At 50.3% G+C, this 26,941-nt stretch overlaps 10 protein-coding genes across 10 annotated transcripts; 3 read left to right on the plus strand and 7 right to left on the minus strand.

Annotated features, from left to right (window-relative positions):
* Positions 1 to 4: 4 nt before the first annotated feature.
* On the minus strand, positions 5 to 3,757 carry N7515_005931 (uncharacterized protein; the record flags this gene model as incomplete). The annotated part of the gene is made up of 1 exon (XM_056666675.1): positions 5 to 3,757. One exon carries the CDS (start codon positions 3,755 to 3,757, stop codon positions 5 to 7), a length of 3,753 nt encoding a protein of 1,250 aa, XP_056520271.1.
* Positions 3,758 to 5,028: 1,271 nt separating this feature from the next.
* On the minus strand, positions 5,029 to 5,508 carry N7515_005932 (uncharacterized protein; the record flags this gene model as incomplete). Its single annotated transcript, XM_056666676.1, has 1 exon — positions 5,029 to 5,508. One exon carries the CDS (start codon positions 5,506 to 5,508, stop codon positions 5,029 to 5,031), a length of 480 nt encoding a protein of 159 aa, XP_056520272.1.
* Positions 5,509 to 8,659: 3,151 nt separating this feature from the next.
* On the minus strand, positions 8,660 to 9,286 carry N7515_005933 (uncharacterized protein; the record flags this gene model as incomplete). Its single annotated transcript, XM_056666677.1, has 1 exon — positions 8,660 to 9,286. The coding sequence occupies one exon, from the start codon at positions 9,284 to 9,286 to the stop codon at positions 8,660 to 8,662; it is 627 nt and encodes a 208-aa protein (XP_056520273.1).
* A 1,548-nt stretch (positions 9,287 to 10,834) lies between these two features.
* N7515_005934 (uncharacterized protein) lies at positions 10,835 to 11,486 on the minus strand (the record flags this gene model as incomplete). The annotated part of the gene is made up of 2 exons (XM_056666678.1): positions 10,835 to 10,923; positions 11,090 to 11,486. The coding sequence occupies 2 exons, from the start codon at positions 11,484 to 11,486 to the stop codon at positions 10,835 to 10,837; spliced, it is 486 nt and encodes a 161-aa protein (XP_056520274.1).
* Positions 11,487 to 16,049: 4,563 nt separating this feature from the next.
* On the plus strand, positions 16,050 to 16,673 carry N7515_005935 (uncharacterized protein; the record flags this gene model as incomplete). Its single annotated transcript, XM_056666679.1, has 1 exon — positions 16,050 to 16,673. One exon carries the CDS (start codon positions 16,050 to 16,052, stop codon positions 16,671 to 16,673), a length of 624 nt encoding a protein of 207 aa, XP_056520275.1.
* Positions 16,674 to 17,094: 421 nt separating this feature from the next.
* N7515_005936 (mitochondrial 54S ribosomal protein mL60) lies at positions 17,095 to 17,584 on the minus strand (the record flags this gene model as incomplete). Its single annotated transcript, XM_056666680.1, has 3 exons — positions 17,095 to 17,147; positions 17,242 to 17,472; positions 17,554 to 17,584. 3 exons carry the CDS (start codon positions 17,582 to 17,584, stop codon positions 17,095 to 17,097), a joined length of 315 nt encoding a protein of 104 aa, XP_056520276.1.
* Positions 17,585 to 18,561: 977 nt separating this feature from the next.
* On the plus strand, positions 18,562 to 19,353 carry N7515_005937 (tafazzin; the record flags this gene model as incomplete). Its single annotated transcript, XM_056666681.1, has 1 exon — positions 18,562 to 19,353. The coding sequence occupies one exon, from the start codon at positions 18,562 to 18,564 to the stop codon at positions 19,351 to 19,353; it is 792 nt and encodes a 263-aa protein (XP_056520277.1).
* A 730-nt stretch (positions 19,354 to 20,083) lies between these two features.
* N7515_005938 (uncharacterized protein) lies at positions 20,084 to 21,712 on the plus strand (the record flags this gene model as incomplete). Its single annotated transcript, XM_056666682.1, has 1 exon — positions 20,084 to 21,712. One exon carries the CDS (start codon positions 20,084 to 20,086, stop codon positions 21,710 to 21,712), a length of 1,629 nt encoding a protein of 542 aa, XP_056520278.1.
* A 161-nt stretch (positions 21,713 to 21,873) lies between these two features.
* dbp9 (ATP-dependent DNA/RNA helicase) lies at positions 21,874 to 23,867 on the minus strand (the record flags this gene model as incomplete). The annotated part of the gene is made up of 4 exons (XM_056666683.1): positions 21,874 to 22,951; positions 23,005 to 23,483; positions 23,544 to 23,620; positions 23,675 to 23,867. The coding sequence occupies 4 exons, from the start codon at positions 23,865 to 23,867 to the stop codon at positions 21,874 to 21,876; spliced, it is 1,827 nt and encodes a 608-aa protein (XP_056520279.1).
* A 322-nt stretch (positions 23,868 to 24,189) lies between these two features.
* Positions 24,190 to 25,736, minus strand: N7515_005940 (uncharacterized protein; the record flags this gene model as incomplete). The annotated part of the gene is made up of 7 exons (XM_056666684.1): positions 24,190 to 24,487; positions 24,547 to 24,710; positions 24,774 to 24,814; positions 24,887 to 24,956; positions 25,011 to 25,479; positions 25,540 to 25,609; positions 25,667 to 25,736. The coding sequence occupies 7 exons, from the start codon at positions 25,734 to 25,736 to the stop codon at positions 24,190 to 24,192; spliced, it is 1,182 nt and encodes a 393-aa protein (XP_056520280.1).
* Positions 25,737 to 26,941: the final 1,205 nt, after the last annotated feature.

Here is a 26,941-nt window from a genome sequence, read left to right on the forward strand (position 1 = left end):
CGCACTATTCAGCTCCCACGTCTTCGGTCTGCAAGATCTTCATGTACTCAACGAAGTTCTTCTCCGCCGCGATCGACCAAGGCTTTTGTCCATGTACATTGGTTTGGTGTACCAGCTCGGGGGCTTTTTCCAAGAAAAGTGACATCGTTTCCTGAATTTCAAACGATCCAGACATACTGTGGGAGGCTTGAACATCCGCCAGGTAATGCAGTACGTTGTTTCCCTCGTTATCTACAGCACGCAGATCTGCACCGCGCTCGTACAGGGTCATAGCACGTGTAGGGTCATCTTCCTTCCACAGTGCCGGCCCAATCTTTCCACCACGAAGTGGATATGCCGGCACTGTGCAGGCATACGAGTCTGTCCCAATGTTACAGCTCGCCGCTGCCAGCAGCAGCGTTCTACCTGAAGGGTCGCGTCGTTCAAGATCGAGATCAGCTAGCTCTAGCCAGGGTTGAATGATGCCTCCGCCGGCGAAGATCTCGTGTAGAATAAGTTGGTTCTCATGGCAAGGCAAAAATGCATCAGCCCCACGTTCCATCAGGAACTTGATCATTCTGCAGGCATGGTCACGGCTGTTGGCTTCGTTGAAAGGCAGCATTGAGATATAGTGGATAGGACGCAGGACGGCTGTGGCGTCCCACACGATCTTTTGGACACGTTGTGTGTGCCAATGCTCCTGTTCATTGGATAGAACCGTGGTGTTGCAGTCCAGGTCCATCTCGAGGAGAGCGGAGACCACGTCGATGTTGAAGCTTGACAAGGCTTGGAACAGTTCCATGGGGTGGTCCTGATTTGGATACGCACCATACTCAATCAGTAGTTCGAATAGTTTGGTATCATGTGCCGACATGGCCAGCGGGGTATAGCCACATGTCGCGGTGATATTGGGATCAGCACCGGCCTCAAGCAATATTTGGGTAATTTCAAGCTGGCGGTGGCCGCCTAGCTCTCCCCGTGAGACTGCATTGCATAAGGGTGTCTTTCCTGTGACATTGCGTGCATTTGGATCGGCCCCATGTTGTAGAAGGTACCGAATGGCTGGCTCATACCACCAGTGTGTACCATGAGCCAGCTGGTGAAGGATTGTGTCACCCGGCTTGTAATGCCGTGCTAATGCCATCTTTGACTGGTAGTAAACCCTGGGTTTGTCGACCATATCCGGTTCGAATCTTATGTTGACATCCGCACCAAAAAGTTCGACCATAACCTGGATGACATCTAGGTTGGGCAGGTCTCGCTGACCAGCTGTCAAAAGATATGGCGTCAGCTTGCCACGTCGATGGTTGGTGGTGTCGTTTATCCAGTTTCCAGGCATCAAACTGCCAATTCGAGCAAAGAGCTCCGAGAATCCCCATCGCCCAAGAGACGTCATGATCGCTGGCATGGAGGATTTGTCCTCAATGAGAGCATAGCTCTTTTCCAGAACTTCTGCAACTTCGTGGTGGTAGCCACGCAGTATCATTGGGAGCACATTGGTCTCAGAGACGTACTTCTTGAACTCTTTCTCAAAAAGACCCGGAAGGTGCTGAGAGCGCAGCAGAAGACATTGTGTCTCAAGTGAGAGAATATCATTCGTACCCATATTCATCTCTCTTAATGATCTGTCCATCTCCACAGCCATTTCCTCATTCCCCTTGGAAACTGCATGGTACATGGGGCCCACGCCAAAACCCTCTTTGAATGCGAGAGCTCCATGAGACGCCATTGATCGCACTATTCGTCCCACTCCAATAGTCGCACTTTCGGACGTGATTTCTCCTTTCCAGCCCAAGCTTTTGGGATTCCCGCGCCTCCTTTTGTTGCCTGCCGTGGGCATTTTTGGCCGGCGATCATCATCTCCTAAAATTCCGGCCGCAGAATATGTGTTCATCATGTTTTCTTGATCGTCCGCAGCTTCCCAGAGCTGATCTTCCGTGATAGAGTCGGCACATGCATCTAGAGGAGTCCGATTATGCTTGTCCTCAATGCTGACATCTGCGCCATGTGCGAGGAGGAGCTTCACTGTCTCCAGTTGTCCGGAGCGGCAGGCGATATGCAATGGCGTTCTGCCATCTGTCGAGGTAGCATTGATCGTTGAACTCAGGTTGTCGGAGTCGTAGTGGTCTAACAACAGCCCGACCACGTTGCTTTGTCGCGCGGTTGACGCAATATGCAGCAGGTTACGGCCATCCTTTGTGCAAGTGGTGATATCGGCCCCGCGGGCGATCAGCTTGCCGGTCAGGAGCTCCGATACTGTGGCAGCAAGATGTATGGGACGTATTCCCTGGTAATCACTCGCGTTGAGAGATATATCAAGCCCCGCGTCCAAAAGAAGGTCGATAGCACATTTGCCTCCCTCTGCGAGAGCTGCGAATAAATTATCCGACGACTGACTGCACAGCATATGCAAAGGTGTACGACCTCGGAAGTTGGGAAGCGTCGGAGAGACTCCCAATGTGATCAGCTGTAACATGGACAAGAGAACCGTGTCTTCGCTGATGGTAGCAAAGTTCGCTGCAATACGATGCAGGAATGTGTCCCCTTCGTGATTGGCGAGATTCGGGTCCGCTCCAAGGGAAAGTAAGAACTCCAAGTTCTCAGGACGGAATGTATATGGCTCAACCAGATATGACAATGCGCCATTGCCCTTGTAGTCCTGTGCGTTGATGTCGGCTCCGCGACTGATTAGGCATTGAATGAGCTCGCGACCATTCCAGTCCAGGTGTCCACGCATGGTGTTCGTGAGAAGCGTGCCTCCACGAGAGTCTTTAGCCTCAATGTCTGCACCAGCTGCGCATAGAATGTCCAAAATTTTCGGCAGGGCCTCTCTGGATGCCTGAACCATGTGAATAGCCTGTCGTCCTTCGTGATTCCTATGGTTCGGGTCCACTCCGAGCTTCAACAGTTCCGCAACAGTCTTGTCCTCGAGACGGAACTTCGAGACTGCAACATGAAGCAGTGTGTTTCCTTTGCCATCGGTCATCGACCAATCCGAGACAAATGGACGGAACAACGAAAGATCGCCCAATTGGCATTTGGACGCAAAAGCATGTAAGGGAGTATGGCCATCTTCGCGGCGAACAATGTCCAGGCGGGCGCCATGCTCCATGAGCGCTTGAAACCACTCTGGATGGTCTAGAGGATGGTGGAAGAAATGCGCAGCCGTGCCTCCCCGGTCTTCTGCGATGTTCGGGTCTGCTCCATGTTGCAATAGGAAGGATATCAGAGGGACTTCGTTGTGTGCGGCGAGCAGAAGCGCAGTATTCCCGTGGGCGTCTCGTGCATTGATATCACACCCAGCATCTAGCAGCAACTGCATTAACTCTTCGTAGCGAGGCAGGTCATCGAGCTTCTGATATGGGCGCAGGCTGTCTACCACTCCATGGAGAGGTGTGAATGCTGGGAGTTTGTCTCGTCTATTTTTGGACCTGATCGTGACGTCTGCACCATTCTGAAGCAGAATTTTGACAATTTCCAACTCGGCCTTTGATGCGGCCACAAATAATGGCGTATTCCCGTCCGTTGTCGCGTTGACATCGCATCGCCCGGTCCCGAGAAGAGCCTCAACGATTTTACTTTTGCCTGATTGACAGGCTCGACACAGAGCCGCTGTCATATCTTCGGGGCCTGTCGTGGCAGCCAATTGGCGTACCTGATCCACATCTTCTGCATCAACTGCGGTGTGGATCGGTGGAAGAGGTGATCCATCCCGGGATTCATCGTCGTCCCCAAATACCCCAGGCATTGTACCACGGAGAGAAGCAAAGAAGTCCATGATGGCCGAAGAACTGTCGGGGGTCAAACTGGGCCGGCGCGATGTCTTAAATATCGCCTAGCTTTAGCCCCGATCTAGGCTCCCGTGGCCAAGGCACAAGCCACATCCTCGCACCATGACGAATGGGGCAGTTCTGCCTGGATTCGATACCACATGTTGATAGATTTTGAAGCGTGTTTTATTGAAGGCCCGGGCTGAAGGATGATTGCAGATTTCCTGATGTCTTAACATTGGATGTTTCGATGGACACACACCATGGGATGAAAAGTTGCATCCGCAACTCTCAACTTCGGACCGATATATATCTCCGAACTTGAGTTTATCTTTAGGTTGGAACGCCTCAACAGACAGAACCCACCTAATAGTCGGCATAACAGTTAATACAGATGTGAATAGAAATCTATGAATGCATCGAGACCGTTGGAAAATAAAAAATTATACGCTGCGCTGAGTAAAAACTGCCAGAAAATATCGGCAAAAAGCAAAAAGAAATCTCTCCCTCGGGGAATCGAACCCCGGTCTCCCGCGCTTATCGGTTTTAATGACAAGCGGAAATCATCACCACTAGACCAAGGAAGATAAGATGGCTGAGTTACTGCTCGGCCACTTGGCTGGTTGATGGACTATGTGGCCATTTCTGACAATATAAGCCAACTTTTAACGACACTACAAATTTATGAATCGGTGCTCGACCTAAGATGAAGAATATAATATGTAAGGCTTATCTGTACTGATGGAGTCGCCTCTGATACAAATAATTTATTGGTAAAGATATGAATTCACAACTAGTAGCTGAGGCTATTCCCAAGGTCCGTTCGCACATGAACGAGTTGGAAATAAAACCGCGCTTATCCATAGAAAGAGACAGGAACATTCAACACATTTCAAAATATAGGAACTAACGAAGCATTCAAGATCCCGAAGGCGTATGATAAGCGACCGGCGAGATCTCAAGTTCGGCGATCACGTACAGGGAGGCCAAAGAGTCAGGAGTCAAGTTGAAGATGAGGTAGATCAAAGACAACTGGGAATCCACATATAGTTATGTCAAAGAACTGCATCGAAACATTCCTGCGATGAAGCCCGCACCGGGCAGACCAGAGCCTTGAAGCAAAAAAGCTTCAACCGTGGCGAATCGAATTTCTGATTCTCGCCGAAGGGCTGGAATGGGCGGCATCATATGAGATGTAGTTATGCCGTGAACAGGCCAGAGTCGACCGCAAAGGAGTTCCAAAATTTGGTGGTATTCGAGATGGCAGAGGAGCAGGTATTCAGCTCTCCTTATCCTGGTTGCGGAGCCTGTCGAGGCTGCCACGGACAGTATCGCGAACACTGAAACCGCCGAATAGCCAGTCATTCGAATGGCGTCCATAGTGGTTGACGGTACCACTGTAGCGCTTGTAGTCACCGCTGTTACTGCGGGTCGGAGTGGGAGCACGCTTAATGTGGTCCTGCTTGGGGGATTGCGGCGAGGACATGCTTGGAGACATTTGGGTGGGGCTGGTTGAGGTGTAGCTTTGGTCCGGGAAGTATGAAGCGTCGGGATTGCTCCGTGGGATATCTCGAGGCTGCGACATTGTGTCCTGGTAGGGTCGTGGGATGTCGATTGGAGCAGGAGACTTGGATCGGAAAAGCTTTGAAAGTTTAGAGTGTTTCTTCTCCTGGGAGCACTGCGTAATGCGAGAAGTAATGGAGGTAGTTGATGTTTGGGAGAAAGATCTTTTAGGGTAGTCGTTGGATTGACTGTGCATCACTAGGATAGATATGAGTTGAAGATAAAAAGCGAAAACAAAGAGCCTGAGGAACGGGGTTATTTATGTTCCAGACATTGCACTCGACAGGTAGCCTCCCATCTCCTGTGATCGTCCTAGGGCCCGTAGGGCAAACCAATCAGAAGGCAGGAGGAAGCAGCTATGATGCAGTCGAACACGGACAAAGACATGCGAAAGGAGTAGCCTAGTGAAGGCACCCCCAATCAAACTCATGACACATGACTGTCAACCAACGGGAATCAACAAAACGAGCCCGAAGGTTCCACTGTTAAGGTTTAGCGTGATTCATGGGTGTGTCGGTGAGATTCCCTGGTTTGGAGCGCGGAAGTGCCCTATCGCCCGGCCTCCAGCCAATCAGAGACAATGTTTATCTTGGAGCCTCCTCGTCCCGCGTTTTGGACCCCGCAGATTCACCGCAACGTCTCGACGTCTGTGTGTTCCCATCTCCCATACTCGAACTGACACGTCGACACCTGGGCCATTCCATCGGCCCGAATGTGCATATACGCAGTACTGCGTACACAGTCATTCAGATATCCGGTCATTCCAGAACAACACATCCAACTCTCCAACGCCAAATACATACGGAGTACGGAGTACATTGAGTCCCTTCGTGGAATATGACTCCACTCGCACGCCCAAGTGGGTCACTCTAGTTGGCCAATGTCCGCGGGGCCAGGACAATAAGACAGCGGAATACGCATTCTTGTGAGACCAGCCCTACGTGTGCTCCCCGTTCATTTCTCTTCGCCAATCAAACACGTTCAAATAGCTTTCTAGCGTCCTTCTAGAATTCCGTGCTAACCGAGGGTCTCGGCACACATGTCTCAGTGAGTCACTTGGCCCCCACAAATCCGTCAGCCAAGGATACACGGCTGGAAGCAAGCTGTACACGCTGCACTCACGGCACGCCAGTTCCGATCAGGAATGGGTTGAGGGCTTGTGCAAACAAAACGCTTAAAATGTGATGTGTCGAATCGTCCTATCCCACAGGGCACTCGATTGGCTATGAGCCTATGGCGTAGCGGCATTACGCGTCCATTAACTACCCCGTTTCCCCCTCTTTCCCTTCTTCTCTTAGAATATACAGTCTCTACTCTCTACCATCTATTTCTCCAGACAATTGAATCAATCTCTTTCGTCTCATATATTCTTCTTCTTGTGTAGCAGAACTTCGACATCCCCCCGAATTTCTCTCTTTGCTGATTGCCGCCGAGTGTGTGTCTTATCACTGGTTTCAGGCGACTCAGCAGGACTCTTTCCTCCATCACAAAATATCCGAGTCTGACAGTAAATGTCGATGAAATGGATGAAATGGATCGAGGAGATCAGTGCATGGTAGTTGCGTGCTGTGACGTACTGCAAGCTGTTTCCCGTTAACGTCTCGTTCGCGTGGTGGACGCAGATCTTCGTTGCGGGTTCAACTGTAGATCTTTTGGAAATCCTCCGTGTCTCAAAGATACCGTCACAACACGCAACTACCACACACTGATATCCTCGATCCATTTCATTTCGATCCATTTCATCCACAGCTACCTTGGCCTGAATCAATTGACGTTTGCTTTGGAAGCGCAAACCCTGTCCACTTAACTGTGTACACAGAACCTAGCTGGTGATACCAACATCTTCTGACTTGTACTCGACCCTAAAACTACGCCATGATTCAATTGCAAACCACTGAACTTGTTCATCCGACTTACAATGCTGCTACGCGGCTACGCCTACGTCCGGATTTTCCTACCCTCAATTCGATCTGGTGCTTGCTTGGTTTTTTCTCCTCCCTCGACATCCATGGTCGAGCTTTCCCGGTCGCCTGCGGTGAGTCTCTTCCCGACGAAATTGACTCCGATTGACAGTCTCAATATCCCGTCGACAGGGTAATGTATTGCGAATATTCTCCTATATGTCATCCTGTCTTTCATTCTTCCTCTCAGAACCCCGAAGACAACCAGCATGGGAATGTCGCAGGACATCCTTCGACGTACTTTCGACGGTTGACTCGGTGACCGGCGCGCTGCTTCGAACGTGATCTCTTAATCTCCCATGACTTGACAGGCGCATGGAGCGTGTCCAGGACCGAGGATCGCGAACAACGTAGATCCATGGTCTGCAGCGAGTTCCCGCAATGGTTGGAATGCCTCAAAGCAGGAAACGATCACGACCAATATTATACTACCGAAGCTGAGTTGCTGGCCTTGTCTGAAGCTGGCAGGTCCCTTTTCATGCGGAGGTGACTTTTCGAAACAATCGATATCAATACTGGTCATCCTGTCTCCCTGCAGTTTGACAACAAGCAGACCATCGGCCTTGTTACTAAACAATTACCACAACTACGCACTAAGCTACGACACGTTGACATTCACAATCACTGGCTTCGTCAAGAAGTGCAAGCCGGGGTAATCCCCATGGGTATTTTAGGGTATTGTATACGATTCGATACCATGTCCATCCTTTTATTCCTGATACACCCCCTCCGCAAGATACATCAGGATTTGCTGCCAAATGAGTGGCTGATCTTCAATGTCTCTCATCTCATTGACAAGCTCAACTGAAGCTCAACCGTCCATTTGGCAGTCAAATACTCATGTATCTGGGAGAACTCCAACATTGAATAGTTCTATGAGGAATATCTGGTCTTCACTAGGCTATATACCAAGGCGTTGACACTGATATGGTAGCAACCGACGGATGCTCTTATTTACCGCAATGAACCGACTATAACGTCAACCACATTCCCGCAGACGAGAGTACAAGCCGGAGAGAAATGCCCGTTTACCTTGGTTCGTACTGACGAGATTATATCAGTGGACGTACTGGATCATCCTCTAAGACCTGGGTGTGACTAATGCCTGCCACCGCTTCCATCTCCACGGTCACGATGTCCACATCCTACCTAGCCGAAGTCTACGGACTACGAACTTGGACTCTATACCTTTTCTGCATCTACCCAACGAGCGTGATATCCATGCTGTGACCATCATCGGACCAGTGTATAATTTGATTTGTAGCTTGTCACCAAAGCGCAAAAGGAAAGACGCTCCGGCTTTTCGAAATCACTCATATCAAGCCAAATATAAAGCCAGACGCAAACCCAAACCAACCAACCATGAAACAAATAATAAAAGAGCAATCACTCCTCATGTTCCTTCACCGTCCAAAGCGCAGCACTCGGTTCCCTCCACGCCCGCGGCTGCTCAGAATGACGCCTCCGATGCCGTCTCTCGCTCAGAACGCTCGGAATCCTCGCGGCATCAACAACCTCCCCAGCTAGTCTATCTCCACCAGACCCCCCAACAAAGTCCTGTTTTATTCCCTGCAACATCACCCAACCACTGCCAGTAGCCACATAATTCCGACCTGACCCCGTAACCGAAGGCACACCAACCAGAGACCTCGACTTAATCATAGGCGGCCGACGTGTCAACCGCCGCAACACACCCCAATAAGCAATCCTAGTCTGCCCCGTCGACCCCGACAGAGCAATCTGGTCGGTTCCGGTTCGCGCCTTATTCGACCGAAACCAAAGCCGAGATACCCTCTTCGGTTGTCGGGTTAGTTCTGGCATCCCCATGTCGTCGCAGAGTAGCTCGTTTTGTCTGACGCTTGCAGCTGTCTGGAAGGACGGCGCGATGTAGCGCGCGGGACCGGCGTCTGGCTTTGAGACGTGGATATCTAGGTTGTGTGGCTGACGCATGCACAATTCTGAGCCGCAGTGCGGCCATGTGTGGTGTCTTCTGTGGTGGCGTTGTTGTGGCATTTCTTGGCTTAGCTGTCTAAGCGATGGAAGGCGCGAGGTTTGTATTTATTGGAGGAAACGATATGGGTAAAGGCTTTTATCCTGTCTCCATGATGTGCACGTAGGGGTTGGAGATGATGTCAATATCCGCTGTTCAGGTTAGAAATAGGATCGGAATGACTCGCGGGAAATGGCTTTATAAAGCCTCTTAGTACGGGCAAGGCTGGGCTATGCATTGCCAGACACCTTGCCCGGGTGACTGCTCGGATGAACCCTCATTTGCAGAAGGAGATGACCAAGGTATGTAAATTTTTGCAAGTCAGGGAGCTGGGAGGTGTGATTCGCTGTTTGGTTGATTAGTAGATCAAGGAGGAAACATAGCCGAGAGATGATAAGACACAGGAAGAAATCTGGTGCTAGTGCCCCTGTGCTGAGCTGCGGTCCACACCAATGATGAGAGCAAGTGATTCCTTTTAAGATATCATTCTGCACTAGATGATCTACAAGCGGGGGGAAAATGCAGGTGATCTATTAAACTGACTTAGCTGGTCACAGAGGACGGCCCGCATGTCCCATGACAGCTTGACGGGTCTGACCAATGATGGACCTTTGTACTTGAATCTATGATTTGGGCAATTTAGTAGCAAAATGGGCTCTGATATTATGTTTTCTGAAGTACCCCAAGCTTTTAATGATCGGTGAGGATTTGTAGCACTTTGAGTGCAAGTACTGCATACCTCGATTTGAGAGCGTTGTACATACTGCACGTAAGTACTCAATACTTAGTTATAGCTCTACATCCGGTCATAACTTCATACCTCAGGGTCTCATGTATAGAGTAACCACTGCCCATACTGTCGGGTGTATTCGGGAAAACAATCATAATGACTTCTTGCTAGGTCGATCTTCTACGCAGCACTAGAAGTACGTAAACCTATATGGAGCCTGCTCTAGCAGGACCAAATGGTCCAATGGAAATATATTGGAATAGCCGTTGGACCAAAGAAAGGCGTGTCATTCTCTAGATGATCGACGATATTTGTGTGCTAATTGCTTTGCTCAAAGACTGGGTATGTGGGTCTGGTGCCTGAACTCTGAAGACTTGCGGTTTCTCATTTGGGTAAAGAGAGTCGCGATATGCAACGTAATCTTCACGACTTCCCTCTGATAGAAGCATGGCAAGTCGTTTAAGCCGTCAAAGCCTGAAATAACCTTACTGACTCAAGATGGACTTTTATTGTCCGATAATTTCCTTGCCCCCGATCAGATCGATCCATCGTACGTACAATTTCTGGGCCTCGATCAACTGGTTAGGGTAAACGTTTCCCCGGTTGCTAGTTAGCGAAAAATATGGAATGGAGAAGAGAAAAGTGGACATGTACGGAGTAGCGGAAAAGGAATCCGGTTGTACTCCGCATTAGATTGCATTTCTCCAAGGAAACCTCGCTAACCTCCACTTTTCTTCTCGTATACCCAAGCCAACAAAATGCCCGACAACAACGCCGGAGAGCCCCTAGGAGAAAAAAAAAAAAAGGAAGATAAGCACAAAGAATACTGTTCATCTATCGATCATGCACGCTGCCAAGTCGCAATATCGGCTACAGAGATATCGAGATTCTCAGCCGTTAGCTGCTGGAGTCGAGCTACTTGGGTGGGACCTAGAGATTTGGACTGTCAGCGTAGTCCGAAACGGGACAGCGAGCGCCTGGGCATGAAGCTAAGAAGAAGAGAACCAGACAATAAAAGAGGGGCAGAACCAAACGGGTAAATGCGCGCAGAATCAGATGGACAGAAAAGAGGGAAAAGAAAAAGGGTTTGACCCACTTGGCCGTTGGGCAGTTGCACCGGCGTGCACATCGATAACCGCCGAATCCACAAACTCCTTGGTGACGACGCCATTTACCGAGGCTGCGCTGAGCATCACTCGCAGACGGTACTTTCCTGGCTGCGAGATGGTGAGCGGACTGAGTTTTGCGTATCCACTCATTGCATTTCCGGCTCGACTGCGCACGCTTGCAGTGAGACTGCCTCCGAGACCGACAGCGGCTGCCGTACCGGATTCGTTGCGGAGGGAGGCGCTGACGACGAGGTGCTGCACATTCTGAGCGGGTGCCCCGATTGGATTCACGGCGATGATTACTGGGAGTGTGAAAGGGACGTTGGGTTGGGCGGCCGTTGGAGGTGTGATATCGAAGGACAGTGTGAACTCGGGGCTAGCCATCTTCTTTGCTGGTTGACAGTTTGGTGCTTTGGGATGGTAGAGTCGGGCTGGAACGGTTTGTAATTCAAGGGTTTCACCACTCGAGGACTTGGACTGGTAAGTAATGGACGAGGTTGATTGAGAATGCAATTGAATAAGACCTCGAAAGATAAGAAACAAAAGATAGGGAGCCCGGTGAATCGGTGAAGATCAGGATGTTGTCTGAGAATGATGGAGACTGGACCAAGAGTCAACATGGCTGTAGCCAGAGCTTCATATACCTCGCGACACGCGCCGAGAACCAACAAACGTTTGATCCATAACCCAACTAGGCCGTGGCCCATGGATGGGGTCCGGGTCTATCGCCACAGTCCAGAAGTACGAGATTAGCTCCAGCGATGATCTGTGATCAGGAACCCGGGACGGCCAAGGCAACCACAATATCCTCCAGAACTACATTTGTGAGCTCAGTAGATAGAACTATCCCTCGGTATGGTGAATGATCCTTGCCGCAGCACGTTCTGGTAGAGAGAACCGCACAGTGGGGCAGATCATTGAATAGCTCAATGCTTCAAGCCTGTTTGGGAATGATCGATGGGTACGCGTCCTGGCAAAACAGTGTCGAGAGCAGGTAAGCGATCTGTGAGATCGACTATGCTTTTGCAGGAGATCTGGAGTTAGCGTTGGGATCGACCCCAGTGTTCCTTTACGACATGGGTCCGTCCCACTTTCCTACAAGTAAAGCTTCTGACTTGGTCCCTCTTCGCGCCAACTCAGATCGCCACGAGGGCCCCTAGGAAGACCTGACAAATGTGACAGGGAAACGGCTTGGCATGCATGAATACCGTTCATGTGCGGGGCTGGGATCGATATAAGTGGGGATACCGGACTCGCAAGGCTATGGGGTCATGATTTTGAGTGTCATCCTTTCATTTCAATAGTTCCGTGCACGGATCAAGCAGTGAAACCAGCCCATCATTGCGAGGTAACTACTCCGTATCGAGTCCTCAATTTTTGTCATTTGGCAACTGGTATTCTGGCCGACCCTTCCTTTTGGCTGTGGCGTGCACTAGTATGCAAGTATCTCATCACGGCTATGGTAGATTTGCTATGCAGTAGATCGAGGTGCCCATTTCAACTAAACCAAATTGAGACATGATCTCCGAGTCGGGTTAAGGGATAAGAGCAGACCGCAATGTCTCTTTTGCATGGTCTCACCCCTTCACACAGGAGCTGTAAGCCACACCCTAACGGTGAAGTGTGGCGCTCTACATAGGAGTTGAGTGGGCATCAAGTCACTGGAACACCGGGCCGGGATCTTCGACTGCAAACCCCGAAGCCCCATTATTTAAAGGAATCAGGATTCCGAAGCCCCATTGCAAACAACAAGGTTCCTTCCCCTTTCGAGAGATATTGAACTTTTCAGAAGTTCTTGTCGTAATGGGGCCCAATGGGCACTCAAGGGCCAGTGGGCCCCTAAAAGCCGGCGCTGGAGTAAAGAGTGAGACTCACTAGCCACATCTTGACAGCCTGCAGGTTCAGCCTCACCAGGTCAGGAGTCGAGACTCGACCCAGTTTAAGCAGGATCCTAGCGGAGATCCCAGGTGCGCGTGTTCGGTAAGATTCAGATCCGGGATGGACTCCAAAAGGAGAGTAAGCTTCGACTTTCGACCAAGATCCTGTGTGACCCGATTGCATCTTGTTTAAGGCTGGGCGATCGTCCCGCCGATCTCATCAATAACCTTGGAACTCAGATCGGTCTGTGCTCACGCCACTTCGGCCGAAATATTAAAAAATGCGAGGGAATGTCAGAAGATGCGGAAAAACGCGAGATTGGTTGATTTTGGAGAGCTGTGGATATTTTTCGTTAGTCGATCACGGAACTCCTGCAAGCACCCACAGAACCATGTGGCATCTCAAGTGATAGGAGGTGTCGTATCTGCGAAATCTGCGAACCAGGCATCTGCGGTCGAGCCTGACCAGAGGAGAAAGATCATCATGACGATAGTATGATAGAATGATGTATCCAGCATAGAGTCTGAATATGCAGATTCGGAGCCCAACAAAATGCAAAAGGAAGTCACGACCTTGTTTTGGGTTTCCCAAAGTCAATAGTGCACAGCCACTGTGTCAGCCGCAGGTGGCTTGGCGTGTGGCTCCTTTATGCTAGATCTGCAAGGAGTGGCTGCGGTGTGGCTGTGGATCTGTTTGTTTCCTAATCGGGTAAGTGACTTCCGATCGAGAGTACCCAGTACCAGTACCCTGGCACGAACACCGCTGATCCATTCAGCTTGATTTTTCCAATTGGCTCGGAGCTTGAATTATCATCCGACACCGACATGTGAAGATTTGGAATCGGATTATTGCGACTGACGAGTTCGACATGTCATTTTCAATCTCATTCTCTGATATCAAAGCCATCAGCATTGGGGGTTTGCAGTCTGGTTCCCAAGATGTTTTGCCACCAGAGACGGGATAAGGCATCTAGACTTCTCCAGGGCTTCTAATTGCATCTGGCAACAGCGGGATAGAGGCATAGGTCATCTGCCCAGATAATGGCCAGATTGACGTTCTAAGTCTTCTGACCTTCCTTCTCCGTTCGCCCCTCGAGATCTAGATCCACCTTCCTTCGCTGTTTTCTCCTTTCCTTCTTTACCTGGAAGCTTCCTTCTCATTCATGATTCCCAGTAAGACCGAGGAGAGTCTGTTATTGAGTCTACCTACTAGAGTTATGGAACCCGAAGAATTGCAGAACCACGAGGGCTATATAGTGACTTGTCGCCACAATTGGATTGGCAAATCCACCTTGATAGACACATTGGCAGATTCAAGTAACTTGTAGGCAAAATGATGTAAACAGATGATATCAAAGCAATGAATGGCAGGGAAGCCTCGATCGTAACCTGCTACTTCCTTGTTTCTCCGGCTTCCAACTCTTCGCTTGCACGCCACAAGACGAGAGTACAGACGACACGATATGCCATTCATTTTTAACTCTGGCGAGTATATTCAGGCTTCCACTTGATGGCGCCAGTGACTACTCGACAATATCACTCCCTCGCACCAGGCGTCCCTCATCACCCGAAACGACCACCGAACACACCAGTCAAAGTCGACAAGTCGATTGACCCAAAAGTATTTGGCGAGCTCCTAGCCGGAACGGTCATTATATTTATACTTGGAGTCTTGTTCTGGAAGATCGGCGGGTTCATCAGACGATTCAATCGAGCCAAGGTGCTGAGAGTCGGCAAAGACACTCGCATCCGATACGCACGCACATGGTATGGCTGGGTCACCCGAGCCACGCACGAGAGAAACAAGAGAGTAATCCGTGATTTCTTGGTTCGAGTCCGAGAGTTATTGCCGTGGCACTCTGCACAAGATGACTATAGTTGGATATGGTGGGATCCGGGCGACGTGGAGAAACAAAAGCGCCGCCGGCGGCCGAAAGGAATACTACGTTGGTTGCCAGAGTGCTTCAAGAGCTATGATGATTATCCGACTGCCGATGACATTTGGAATCCTTGTTCTCGAGTGAGGTGTCATGGAGCACTGGAAGACAGCATGTCAGCGCCTGAACCTATTCATGTACCGGATATCGTCCAGCACCAAGAGTCACCTGACAGGACGAGACCTAATACGACGGGGACAGTCGGGCCCCGGCCACCCACTATCATAAATAAGCCGGTCATCACTCGTTCGATTCTAGAAGAAATATTCAGGGACCCGTTACAGCCACATAACAGCAGCTCTAACCATATACCTCTGTTCAATTCTCGCGGGAATGCAGCAAGGCCCACCACGCGCGAACCGATGCCGTTCACGTATGTTCAATCCTTGCCAACTCGACAAAACCAGTCCTACCAACTACGAAAATCGATCCCGTGGTCGTATAGTGAGAGAGGCCAACCAATTCCATGCCAAATCCAATCTGTTCTGCGATTTGCGAGATCTCAGTGTGAGATAGCAAAGCCCAGCCGCTCAATTCGGATCAAGGAGTCAAAACAACTTCATCGATATGGTCATGGACGTAGATACCGTGGATGGTCAGCAAGGATGCAGATCGAGCGAGACCGAGCGCTCTGTGACAACATCGGTGATTCTTCCGGGCCTCCTGGGACGCCAATGACCGACTTGTTGGCCAGCTATATTTCTGACCCGGGCTCTTCTCTTCGTGGCGATTCGCGGCGGCAGAGAAACAGCACTGAAATTTGTTTGCGGATCTCTGAGGACAGAACATCTTTCAAATCCAGACTCATCGTTGGGAATCAGGTTCTGTTATCAAATGAACAACACATATATAGCAGGACGATCCAATGGTATTCAGCCCCAGCGAGGGGTCATTACCAGGGAAAAGACACAATCCCAAAGACAAGGCCAGCGTTGTATGATGAATGGCGATCCACATACGGCCCCAATCTTTCAGCCTCCTCTCGCCATGGAAAAAGGCCACGAACGGACGTTACTCGCTCTTCCGCAGAGAAAAGGAAGCTGAAAGGCAGGAATTCCGCGGATGACTTGAGTGATTGGGAGCTCAGAATGCTGGAAAGGCTTGATCGCAAATTGGTGTGGCTTTTTAACGAAATGACTCCTGGACAAAAGCCATATCATTTCGCCTTGCTTGCCAACCACTGGCTGAACAAAGAGACATGGCTCGTAATTGATCCCGTATCCAGGGTTTCTAACGATGCACGCCGCAAGTGGGGAGATCCCCGATTCAACGTTCCTTATCCATCGCCTGATTGGAGTCCTAGACCAAAGTATCCAGTTGCCAGACGCAAACGAGCGCAGAGACCTCGCATCGACTCCTGGCGGGCCGCAGTGAACAAGCAGAGAAAGATATCTGGGGTGCGAGATGCGATCCGCACCGTTACACTGTATGATGAGTCGGCTGAGGAACCACCTGATGGTCACATTGACCCTGGCTGCTGGGCTTTGCCAAAACCACCTCAAGGATTTGAGATGTCCACTGCACAGAAGAACGCCTGGTACGAAGGAGGTGCGGGCTGGCAAGAAACGCTTGAGGATTGGCAGCATGTCCATCGAGGGTACCGTGTTCAAAAAGCCCTCCACGAAGGCCGGGTCAATCGGGGCAAGCTGAAGGAAGTGGCGTCTCGAGTCAACAGATGCTGTCGTACTGCTTCGGGGAAGTTGATCCCAAACCATGATGCCAAAAAAAGAAAAGTCTCGAACCCCCTTGTCTCATGAATTCTATTCAACCGATCATTCCTCTGAACACCATTCCCTTGTTCCTCTCGTTGTTCCCTTCGCGCTCCTTCCTATAACCCAACAATGTCTTCGCACTCATTCAAAAGATCACCGAGATCTCATCACTTCTTGTGTCATACGCTCATTACCACAATATTCGTCCTACATATCATTAGTACATTCCACATACCCCGGCAAGAGCATGAAGGAGTATAGTCAAAATGCATTCAATTGAAAGCCTGATCTAAGCGCTGGGGTAATAATGGAAAATTGTAAGCCATCATCATCTTCAGATAGCCGCGCTGCAATTCCAAAAAGCCAAAACTCCGGTAGTCCATATGTTGTTTTTCGCTCCGACAACTCCCCCGCTGGAGTCGAGATTCGGATGTATAGTACATGCGCAGGGGAGAAAAAAATCCGCCTAGAAACCGGGAGGGTTGACACGTTGGCTGACACGAGTCCACTTGGGCAGCTCTGAAAGTGAAAAGAAGCGGTTAGTTCACCTGACCAGATGCAGTGATGACAAACGGTATCATCGTAAATTGACCAAGCAGGACTGGAAACATACTGTGAATGCTCTTCCGGTAGCTCTTCTCCTTCTTATCGAACAGAGTGTACTTGTCCTTGGGCAGCATTTCCTCCTCGCGCGGCATCTCCGCAAACCACCGGTTCACGGCCTTGGATGTCTGGCCATTGCGCTCGAGAGCGGCGCTGACAGTGTCGACGACCCGATCCACGGAGCGCAGGCGCTTGCGCTGTCGGGCCTTCTGGGGGGGAGGAGAGGCGCCACGGGGTCTTCCTGTTATTCGGAGGAATTGTCAGTTGAATGTTCGGAGAATACAGTGTATTAGTTGGCAGCAAGATACGCACCAGAGAAGACCGCCGAATAGTGCTTGGGTTGATTTGAACATTGCTGGTTGGTGTTGCTGTCAGGGTGTAGCCGGGGAGAAAATCATGCTCGGAGTCGGGAGTGTAGTTGGTCCGTGCGCGGGATATAGAAAAGCAACAGACGAAATGTTCGGTCTTATGGCCGAATAACTTAAGATATTAGGGCTTCTGAGGTAAGTGACCGAAGTATGGAAGTCAGTTGCATATATTGAGTATTCAATACTCATTTCAACAAATGCTGATTCGCTAGAGTGCTGATTTGGTCTATCTGGTTTAACCCCAACCAAAATCATGTGATTCCGAGAACCACGATTCCCAAGGACGCGACAAATTGACAATCTTCAAAAACTTCATTTGAGTCAATTGCACCTGGTTCTTGGTGAACAGTCACTTTCCCAAGCTTTTACTAGCTTGTGCAAAGCTCCTTCCTGTTCATGGATTGCGCATAGCACTCTTACCTAACCCATCATGGATTCGAGCGTAACAGCGGAATCCCCGTCCCTCCCTTGGAGGGCTCTCTCCAACGTTACGATATGGGGAGTGGCAGGCTTGTGTCGCGGTTTTCTTTCGGCTCTGTCTCATGCAGAGTGCCATGGAAAGGAAGCGTTCACGGAACTGTTGGACTCTCGCCGTGACGTTTCCCGACGGACGCGAGGATTGATTACAGGTATGCCATGACGAAGTACAGTACCAGACAGACCAATTGCTAAGATCTTTGTTTTGGATAGTTTCCAACCATATCAGCGTGTACGTGTCTCTAAAACTTCCAGATCGCGACAACCTATACTACAGACGTGGTGGCTGACATTGCCTCGGGATACTAGAATGGACGACCCAATAATATGGGGAATACTGCCTATGCGATTCTGGAACAAACGGTGGTCATTTGGAAGCCATGATATTTGCTATCAGACGAGGTATCTACAAGCCACGCTTGAAGCTTCCATTGATCGGGTTACTCACCGGAAATAATCACAGACCACTATCTCTGTTCTTCGCCATGGGACAAGTCCTACCCACTCACCGTTCCGCGCATTCTATCTTTGGTGGCTTAGCCCAGCCCGCTATGACCGAGGCTGTTCGCTTGTTATCGAAGGGTCCGTTCCCCGTTGACCACCACCGCGCCCTACCAGAAATGCAGCGTTGGAGCCTGCAGAACGTCTGCGTCGATCCTTTCTCGGACCTCGAAGTCGCGTACACAACCAACGGTCACGATGCGCACTTAGCACCTTCGGCATACTCCTGCAACTCGCATTCCTGGGTGCATATCTTCCCCGAAGGCAAGATCCACCAATCACCACGCAAGACCATGCGCTATTTCAAGTGGGGAATTGCGCGGCTCATCTTAGAACCCAAAGAGTGCCCGGATGTGGTTCCAATGTGGATTGAGGGCCTCGACGATGTCATGCATGAGAGTCGGGAATTCCCGCGTTTCCTTCCCAGGCCTGGCAAACGGATCAGCGTCACCTTTGGTTCAAAGGTGGAGTCTGATGCTGTATTTGGCGACATGCGCTCCCGGTGGCAGAAGCTGAAGGCGCGCATCGAAAAGAGCGATCCTAGTTCCCGAGATCTGCCCGTCGGTGTGCTCAGTGATGAGTTGTTGAATGATAAAGAAGCCGTCGAGCTGCGCAAGGAGGTCACTTTGAAGATCAGGAACCTTGTCTTGGATGTTCGCCGGTCGCGTGGATTGCCTGACGAGGATCCCAAGGAAGGCCTCGTTGAGACTTGGCTGGAAGAGGGCGCCAAGCGCGAGGGCCATATGAAGGACGATTCCTGGGTGCGGGATATCTAAGCCATTCAAAAATGTAAATAGATTGTACAGTATTGTATTGCATAGACTTGATTATGAGCAACAGTGAGCTATGAGCATGAACCTACGTTCCTATGTCTGTGTTGCTTGTCTACTCCTTTGAGTAAGTATTAGCACCACAAATGGGCTGTGGTCACTATCAACCAATCATTAAATTCAACTTGAATACATTCCGCTATCAACAAACCACAAGTTCGTTCATTTCAAGTACACCGTGGGTGACTCGATCGGAGCTAAACGCAGCAACGCGAGGACTCACTGGGGAAGTCTGGAAGGAAAATTCAGATTCACACACAAAGGAACCAACTGGTACCCATCGCATCTTGGGAACAGCAGTACTTGTAGTTACGTTACGCGCAAATTGGTTCCTTTGTGGGCAAATCCGAATTTGAGATCCGCATTGCTGCGTTTAGCATTCTTGGAGCGTAGAGAACGAAAGTCGACCGGTAGAACGTCGAAATCAAATGTGTATTTGACATCCGGTATTTCAGAAATGCGAGTGAGGGCGAGTTAAGGTCTGAGTATCCTACAGAGAATGAAAAGAGGAAACGTACGGAGTAAACAAAAAAAGACTTTAAAGCATGCATTGAGGCGGTGACAATAACCCAGCAGTACCAAGGCGGTAAACTGTGTTTATCATCAAATCTAGAGCGATAAGCGTCATAACGCGGGGCTTTCAACTCATTCCTTCAATTCCGCACTTCGGCCGCAGATGCCCAAAAAGCACCAGCGGTTTCACGCAAAGCCAGAAAGCCCCGCACATCACAGTCTCGCGCCATCTGTGTCTCGCCAGCATGGCGGGTCTGGAGTCCGGGGCACCGGCTCCGCGTCAACGACAGCATCAGTTAACGACCTGATCAGTCACCTTCGCCGTACGCAAATCCCCAGTCCATCCTCGGATGATCCTCCGAGATCTCAGAGCGCTCAGCGTTCGTTTGTCATTCCACGATCTGTTCATCCGTCGCTTAGAGGGCTACTCGAGCTCCCCGAAACTCGACCACCGCGACCTCGCCCCGGCGTTCGTCGCACTGTATTCGGTGTTCGCCCGTCTCGACCAACTGTTGGTCCTCCGCCGCCGGCGAGCTGGCTCACCCGGAGCAACGATGCGGCATCAGAGCAAGACTTGTGTGGGCGGACACCGGGGACCTCGGAAGAGAGTATTCACCGGCTGAATCGGCTTCAGAGGCCTATGTTCCCGGGCCGGAAGAGTCTGGTGCACATTTTGCTGAAATCGATGGCTTTGAATTGGTGCTGGCATGTTGAATATGACGGCCCGTTCCTGTCTCAACTTCCAAATCACATAAAGGAGCTGTTGATGAGTTACATAGCCGTTTACTCAAGAAACTCGTCTCTAGCGGGTCATATGAAAGGACTAAAGCCGATATTCCTGACCCAACGGGATGAGGACCAGCTGGCCAGGGACAACCCAGACTTTGACGAGTCGAGGGGCGTCAATGGCGATTTTAGAATTCGTCAATTAGACCTGGGAAATGCTCTGGGGAACTGGATAGGCCTTAGACAGCTCTCACACGAATTGACCCTCCACACAAGCCCAGCCGTGGGTGTTTCAAGCCATGAGATACAGGAGGACGTCCCAGCCTCATGGGATGAAGAAGTACGTGACATGGATGAGGAAGGCATGCCTGGTGATATCTCGAGTCCCTCAATACCTAGGGCTGTCACCCAGACCCTGCGGTTCCCCGAGCTGCGTGCCTTATCTCTAGCACACCCCAAGCCTAGTGCCGCCAGCTGGTCCGCTCTACTCAATCTCCTGGTACACCTACCAACACTTACCCATCTCTCACTTGCACACTGGCCTATGCCAACTCGGAATCCAAGCGCTGTCCGCACCCGCATTCGCGACCCGGTAAAGCCTCTCCTGACCTCAGATGCCTTTGATAACAATTGGGCCGAGGCTGCAAGTACCCTTCGCCAGCTGTCTCGCTCGACATACTGCCTGAAATGGTTAGATCTTGAGGGCTGCGGCGACTGGCTACCGGCTTTGAAATGGGTTGGGAAAGATCCAGATGGCACGCCGTACCGCCCTGAAACTGTTGGCCCAGAGTGGAATGGGTCATGGAGAGATGTTGAATGGCTCGGGATTGGCCCTGGGTTTTTCGATTTGACAGAACCGAACGATCCGTTTCATGTGTCGGAGCCAGAGACGGGTTCTTCTCTTCATGCACGTCACCTTCAAATTGCTCGAGATGTATCGAGGCATATTCGGCAAATAAGAAGCGGAAAGAAATGGCTTGAGTTTGATTTCGGACTAGGACTAGAACAGGTTGAACCTGAGATAGTTGTGCCTCCTGGTGGTCCAGCATTCTCGGTCTACCCGTGAGGTTATGCACCCATATACCAGGCAACAGGTGGGTGCCTGGTTTACAAACAATACATACAAGTAGACATAGACCAGAAAATGCAAATTGAAACTATTTTGATTCATATATGACTGTACAATGGTATCCGGACCAAAACGCCCGCAGAATTTAGACTATGTACCTATTTTTTCGACCGATTAAACGTCTTCAGGGGATCAACCTTTCCACCAGTCTTCCCACGAGCACGGTTGCGATCTCTGGCCTTGCGAATGCGATTCTGCTTCGACTTCGAGAACCCAACGTACCCGACATTCTCCTTCGAGATACCCTTACGCCCCTTGGTGGGCATCAAGTAATCAGGAACATGCTTGAGATGCGCCTGGACACGCGCAGCACGCAGCTCGCCGTCATGGCGCAACTGGCGCAACTCTTCGGGATTCTCCTCGAAATGGCGCTTGAGTTTCTCGCTCTTGATCAGTTCCTGGCGGATCTCACGTCCACGTGCTTCTTGCACTGCGAGTCTGGTCACCGAGCGCAGGGCATCGGTCATACGGTAGCGGAAGGCGTCGACTTGTTTCATCTCAAAGTGGTAAGGCTTGACTTCGTGGCCGAGTTTGGTTTGGCGCTTGATGATCTTGGCGAGAACGGTTTCGTCGTGCTTTGTGCTGGGGATGGAGGTGGGGCGATGCTTGCCGTGTTGATCGGCGGGGATGACGAAGGAGAGAGCCATTCCTGCTTTGCCGGCGCGGCCGGTACGTCCGATGCGGTGGGTGTAGGATTTGGAGCTGGTGGGGAGGTCGAAGTTGAGGACGCAGGCGACGTTTTGGAAATCGATGCCGCGGGCAATACTGTAGTCCTTCTCTTTGCTGGTCATCTTGCGGCGCTTCTGTGGTTGCTTCTTTTCCTTTCCTTCTTCGGCAACTGCCTCCTCGTCCTCGCTGCTTCCCATCTCTTCCTTGGCTTCTTCCTCTGCTTCCTTGGCCTCGCGTGTCTTCTTCTTAGACACACCGAGTACTTCTTGCTCGTCGGCTGCGACAATGATATCGTAAACGCCCTTGTTGAACTCTTCGACCACGTGGATTCGTGAATTGATAGGCAGTTCTGAGTTGAGGACACAGCTCTTCAAGCCGAACTGTTCGAGGAAGAGCTTGACACGGTAGCATCGGTCCACATCGGCCACGAAAATAATGACCTTGCCCTTGATAAGTTGTAATTTGAAGATGACGTAAGTAAGAAGGAATTTCTCGTCTTCGGCGCATCTGTTAGGCTTGAGTTAGCAATTGCTAGAGCGAAGCGCGGCAGAGTGTCTTACCGAACGATGAACTGGCTAACGCCGGCACCTTTCTCTTCCTTCTCCTCCAGCTTCAGGATCACAGGGTTCCGGCAGTACAAATCCTTCAATGTGTCCACCTCAGAAGTGAGTGTAGCACTCATCAAGAATGTCTGCGCTCCTCGCGGGATGGCCTTGGCAAGCGCATTGATTTCTTCATCGTATCCGTATGACAACACCAGGTCTGCTTCGTCGATAACCAAGTGGGTGATTTTGTCCAATGTCAAAGCGGAGTTGTTGACATTGCTGTAAACTCGGGTGGGGGTCGACACAACAATATCCGGGAAATCAGCCAGCATTGAGCGCTGAACTTCATCGGACACCTTCTGTGTCAAGTTGATGGATCGAATATCCTTTCCGCAGAAACTGGCGAAAGACGTGATGACTTTTTGAACCTGTTCTGCAAGCTCGCGCGTGGGGACAAGGATAAGAGCAGTTGTGGCTTTTGAAGAGGGGTCGGTCTGTTTGGGATTAGCTTCATCCTCATCAGATCGGAATAATAATTGCAAGAGGGCACGTACAGCCTTCTGTTGGAGGATGGCTTGCAGTATTGGGAGGACATAGGCGGCGGTTTTTCCAGAACCAGTTTTCGCACGGGCTGATTCTGTTAGCGATTGATTTCTGAGAATCTGTATGAATGTCCCTCACTCACCGAGAATATCCTTTCCTTCCAGCGCAAGTGGGATTGCCTTTGACTGTACAAGAGTGGGCTTGGTGAACTTTTCCTTGATCAGAGCTTGGCGCAATCGGGGGTCGAGATTAAGAGCTTCAAAGTCAAGTTCTCCCTCCTCAGCGGCAGGGGCCTCGGGGGATGGGACATCGTTTGCGTCCAACTTGCGTTTCATTGTGATTGTGATAAGACGTTTGCTTGATCGAGTCTTGGGAAGTTGAAACTTTTTTGGGAAATTTTGTCGGGCGGTGAGATTGTCCCGGGCGGTGAGTTTGAAAGATTTCAGGTTGACAGTAATTATGGATGCCTCAGGCGACCAATATTATGAACTACAGTCTACAATCAAGCTTCACTTCATTCAATGGCTGCCATGCAGTCCATGCTTGCTACGGAAACCTCTTGTCTAGTCTTGGGACTGATATGTGGATATTCTGATAATTTGAATTGAATAAATTAACATGGAAGTGTATACAAGAACCTCGTTGAGTCGCACTAAATCACAAAAACTCACTTCGAGCATATTCAAGGAATCTCAGTCTTGATGCTTCCGAGATCTTGCCTACAGGAAAGACTTTGACGTTGTGCTCGACAGTATAGATCTTGCCGAAGTTAACCCGAGACATACAATCCAGCTTCGAGTCGAACTTGGCCGGTACAACCTCCAAGGGCTCTTTCACCATCCGGGGCTCACCCCGCTGAACCCGGGGCTTATCGCCTCGCATATGAATAATAGCATGCTTGTTGCGGTCGATGCCGGCTTTAGCGACACCTTGTCCGCCGTAGGTAAGGACTGGTCTAAAAAGGGATCAGTATCTTATTGACACAAGCGAGGTCAACTGGATTCGGACACGTACACACACCAACAGCAGCCTCTCTGCTCTTTCACGACTATCATGCGGCGGATGCTACTGTATATGGGCTCTTGGAACTTGCCCTTGGTGAATGGACTTGCTTGGGCTTTCTCGCTGAGAATGGTTCCATTTGAGCCGGCATTTTCATGCCAGAGCATTGCGAAGACCTATGTAATATCGGTCATTAATATTGTTTCTGGGAACTGAGACGCTTGGAGATGTGAGCATACCTTGCCGACTTTGAAATACTTGCTGGCTTGTCTCGTATACCCTGATTGGAGGAATTAATTGATCAGTACATTGTGCCAACCATGCAGTGAAAATGTTTTCGTCTATTACTTACGAGGATCCAGCGTCTCACGATTGCAACCACTGCCAGTGATCACGTATGATGGCTCCAATGACGATTTTTGCTAGTTTCAAGTCAGTCAACTAACCAATATAATGGACAAAAGGCTAGTACTCACCACCTTCATCTCATACCTCTGACGTAGATCACCGGGAATGGGGTCATTTCGATGACTAGAACTGCTAGCCTTGTGGGCTAGCACCATTGCCGAGGCTGGCTGATCCGCAAGACTCTCGATGCTGATCTGCGACATGGACGCATCACTTGACTCACTTCTGGACGAGGATGTGGTATCGCTACCCTCGGATACGCTGGCGCGACCTGCTTTGCGCCCTGTTCGCTCTTGGAGGTAGATACCACTATCCACACGATGAACATTGGCGAGCTTCTGGTGCCCAGCATCTGGCAATCGGGAATTGCTTTCCCTTTGATCCTTGGGATACCCAGTGCTGTGACCCTGCCGGCCAGGCCGCTGTGCGTCTGGTCGACTTGCATGGCGGCCTACCCCGGGAAATGGGGCCCGATGTCCGTATGCATCGTTGGGCTTAGAGGATGTGGGTGTCGAGGGGCTTTGGCGCACCGGGATGCTATAGTCAAACACATTAGATCCCCGAACATTCTCACAATTAAAGAGTGGATCCAATTACCTCGAACCTTGAACTGTGGTCGCAGCGGTCCATGAGCCACCTGACTGGTCCCATGTATAATAGAGATTCCCTTCGATCCGAGTCAGCTATAGGGTATCCTCCTTGATATAGGGCTGTGATTACTCACCAGAGGAATCATTCAGAGACCGGATCCATCTGTTGTATTCAAGGTTGAATTCCTGGAGTGTCAGAGCCATGACTGTTACATATCTGTTATTCAAGATAAACCAGGAGAGATCAGATTGACACAGTCAAGGCCTTGGGGGAGGGCTCTATAAAGACTTTATCGGATTGCAATCCGGTTCAGGAACCAACAGTTATGTCTCGCGGCTCGGTCCGTCAATTGCCACATGTTGCTCCGAGCTCGATATGCATGGCGCGTATCCATGAATGAAGTTGGTTTATGTCAAGCGCCTACTCGCCGGAGTCGCGGGAGAGAGGTTTTGCAACTAGCACATGATCTGCCGGTCATCGGAGGATTCCAATAGATCCCCAGTTTGATGTGAACAAAATCTGCCCGTGCGTGATCTACATGGATTACAATGGGCGTACAGCTGCATTTCATGCGTCTGTGGGTGACCAACCAAACCACAAATTTGACACAAGCGCAGGCGCTAATTCACAGAGGAGATAGCGGAGAAATGGCCATTGGATGGATTTGAGCATCGAGTCTGTGATATCTTTCTCTCACAACACCCTTGGAAGAAGGGTCAGTTTACGAAGGGACAATGCCCCCTCGTTTTACTTCGAAAGTGTCCGGTTATCAACGGCATTGCCCTGGAGATTCAACTTTGATCACGTACCTGACAGGGTCCTGCTTACCAACACTTCTGTATGTTGGTACCTGCGTCCGTTCGTGCGAGATGTGATAGACGACTATACTGCAAGACTCATATAGTGACATCTCTGGCCAGGGGTCACACGGACTCACCCCATCGCGGGGCAGTTGGCTATATCAATCTGCATTATCATCGAAGCTCGTCACGATATCACTGATGTAGCCGCCAATCACCCCAGATTCCTTGACCAACAACAGAATTGAAGTCTGCCTTCCCAACTGTTGCATAAGTTCATGCGCTGCTCCATCTCCAAACCCATGGCAGGATGAGACACAATGTGATGGAAGAACATTGAGCTGCGCAACATCCGAGACTCTGCAACACGACCACGACCCCCACTTTCTTCAGAGGGTGCATTCCCAAAAGCAATATACACAGCGCCCAACTTTTGGCTCTGCTAGACCTGAGATAACAGATAATAGGGAAGGATAAACATGTCACGGGAAGCGAGCAGTGGCCCCCACGAAACCCATTGAGTTGGGAGGGTTATCAACTATCACATTCACCCGATTCATGTAGCACCCTTACCTGTTGACTCTCCCAAGTCTGCCCCGCTAATAAAC

Source organism: Penicillium bovifimosum, assembly GCF_028826915.1.
Source record: "Penicillium bovifimosum strain IBT 22155 chromosome Unknown utg000005l_segment0_segment0, whole genome shotgun sequence".
In the NCBI taxonomy this organism is placed as follows: Eukaryota; Fungi; Ascomycota; class Eurotiomycetes; order Eurotiales; family Aspergillaceae; genus Penicillium; species Penicillium bovifimosum.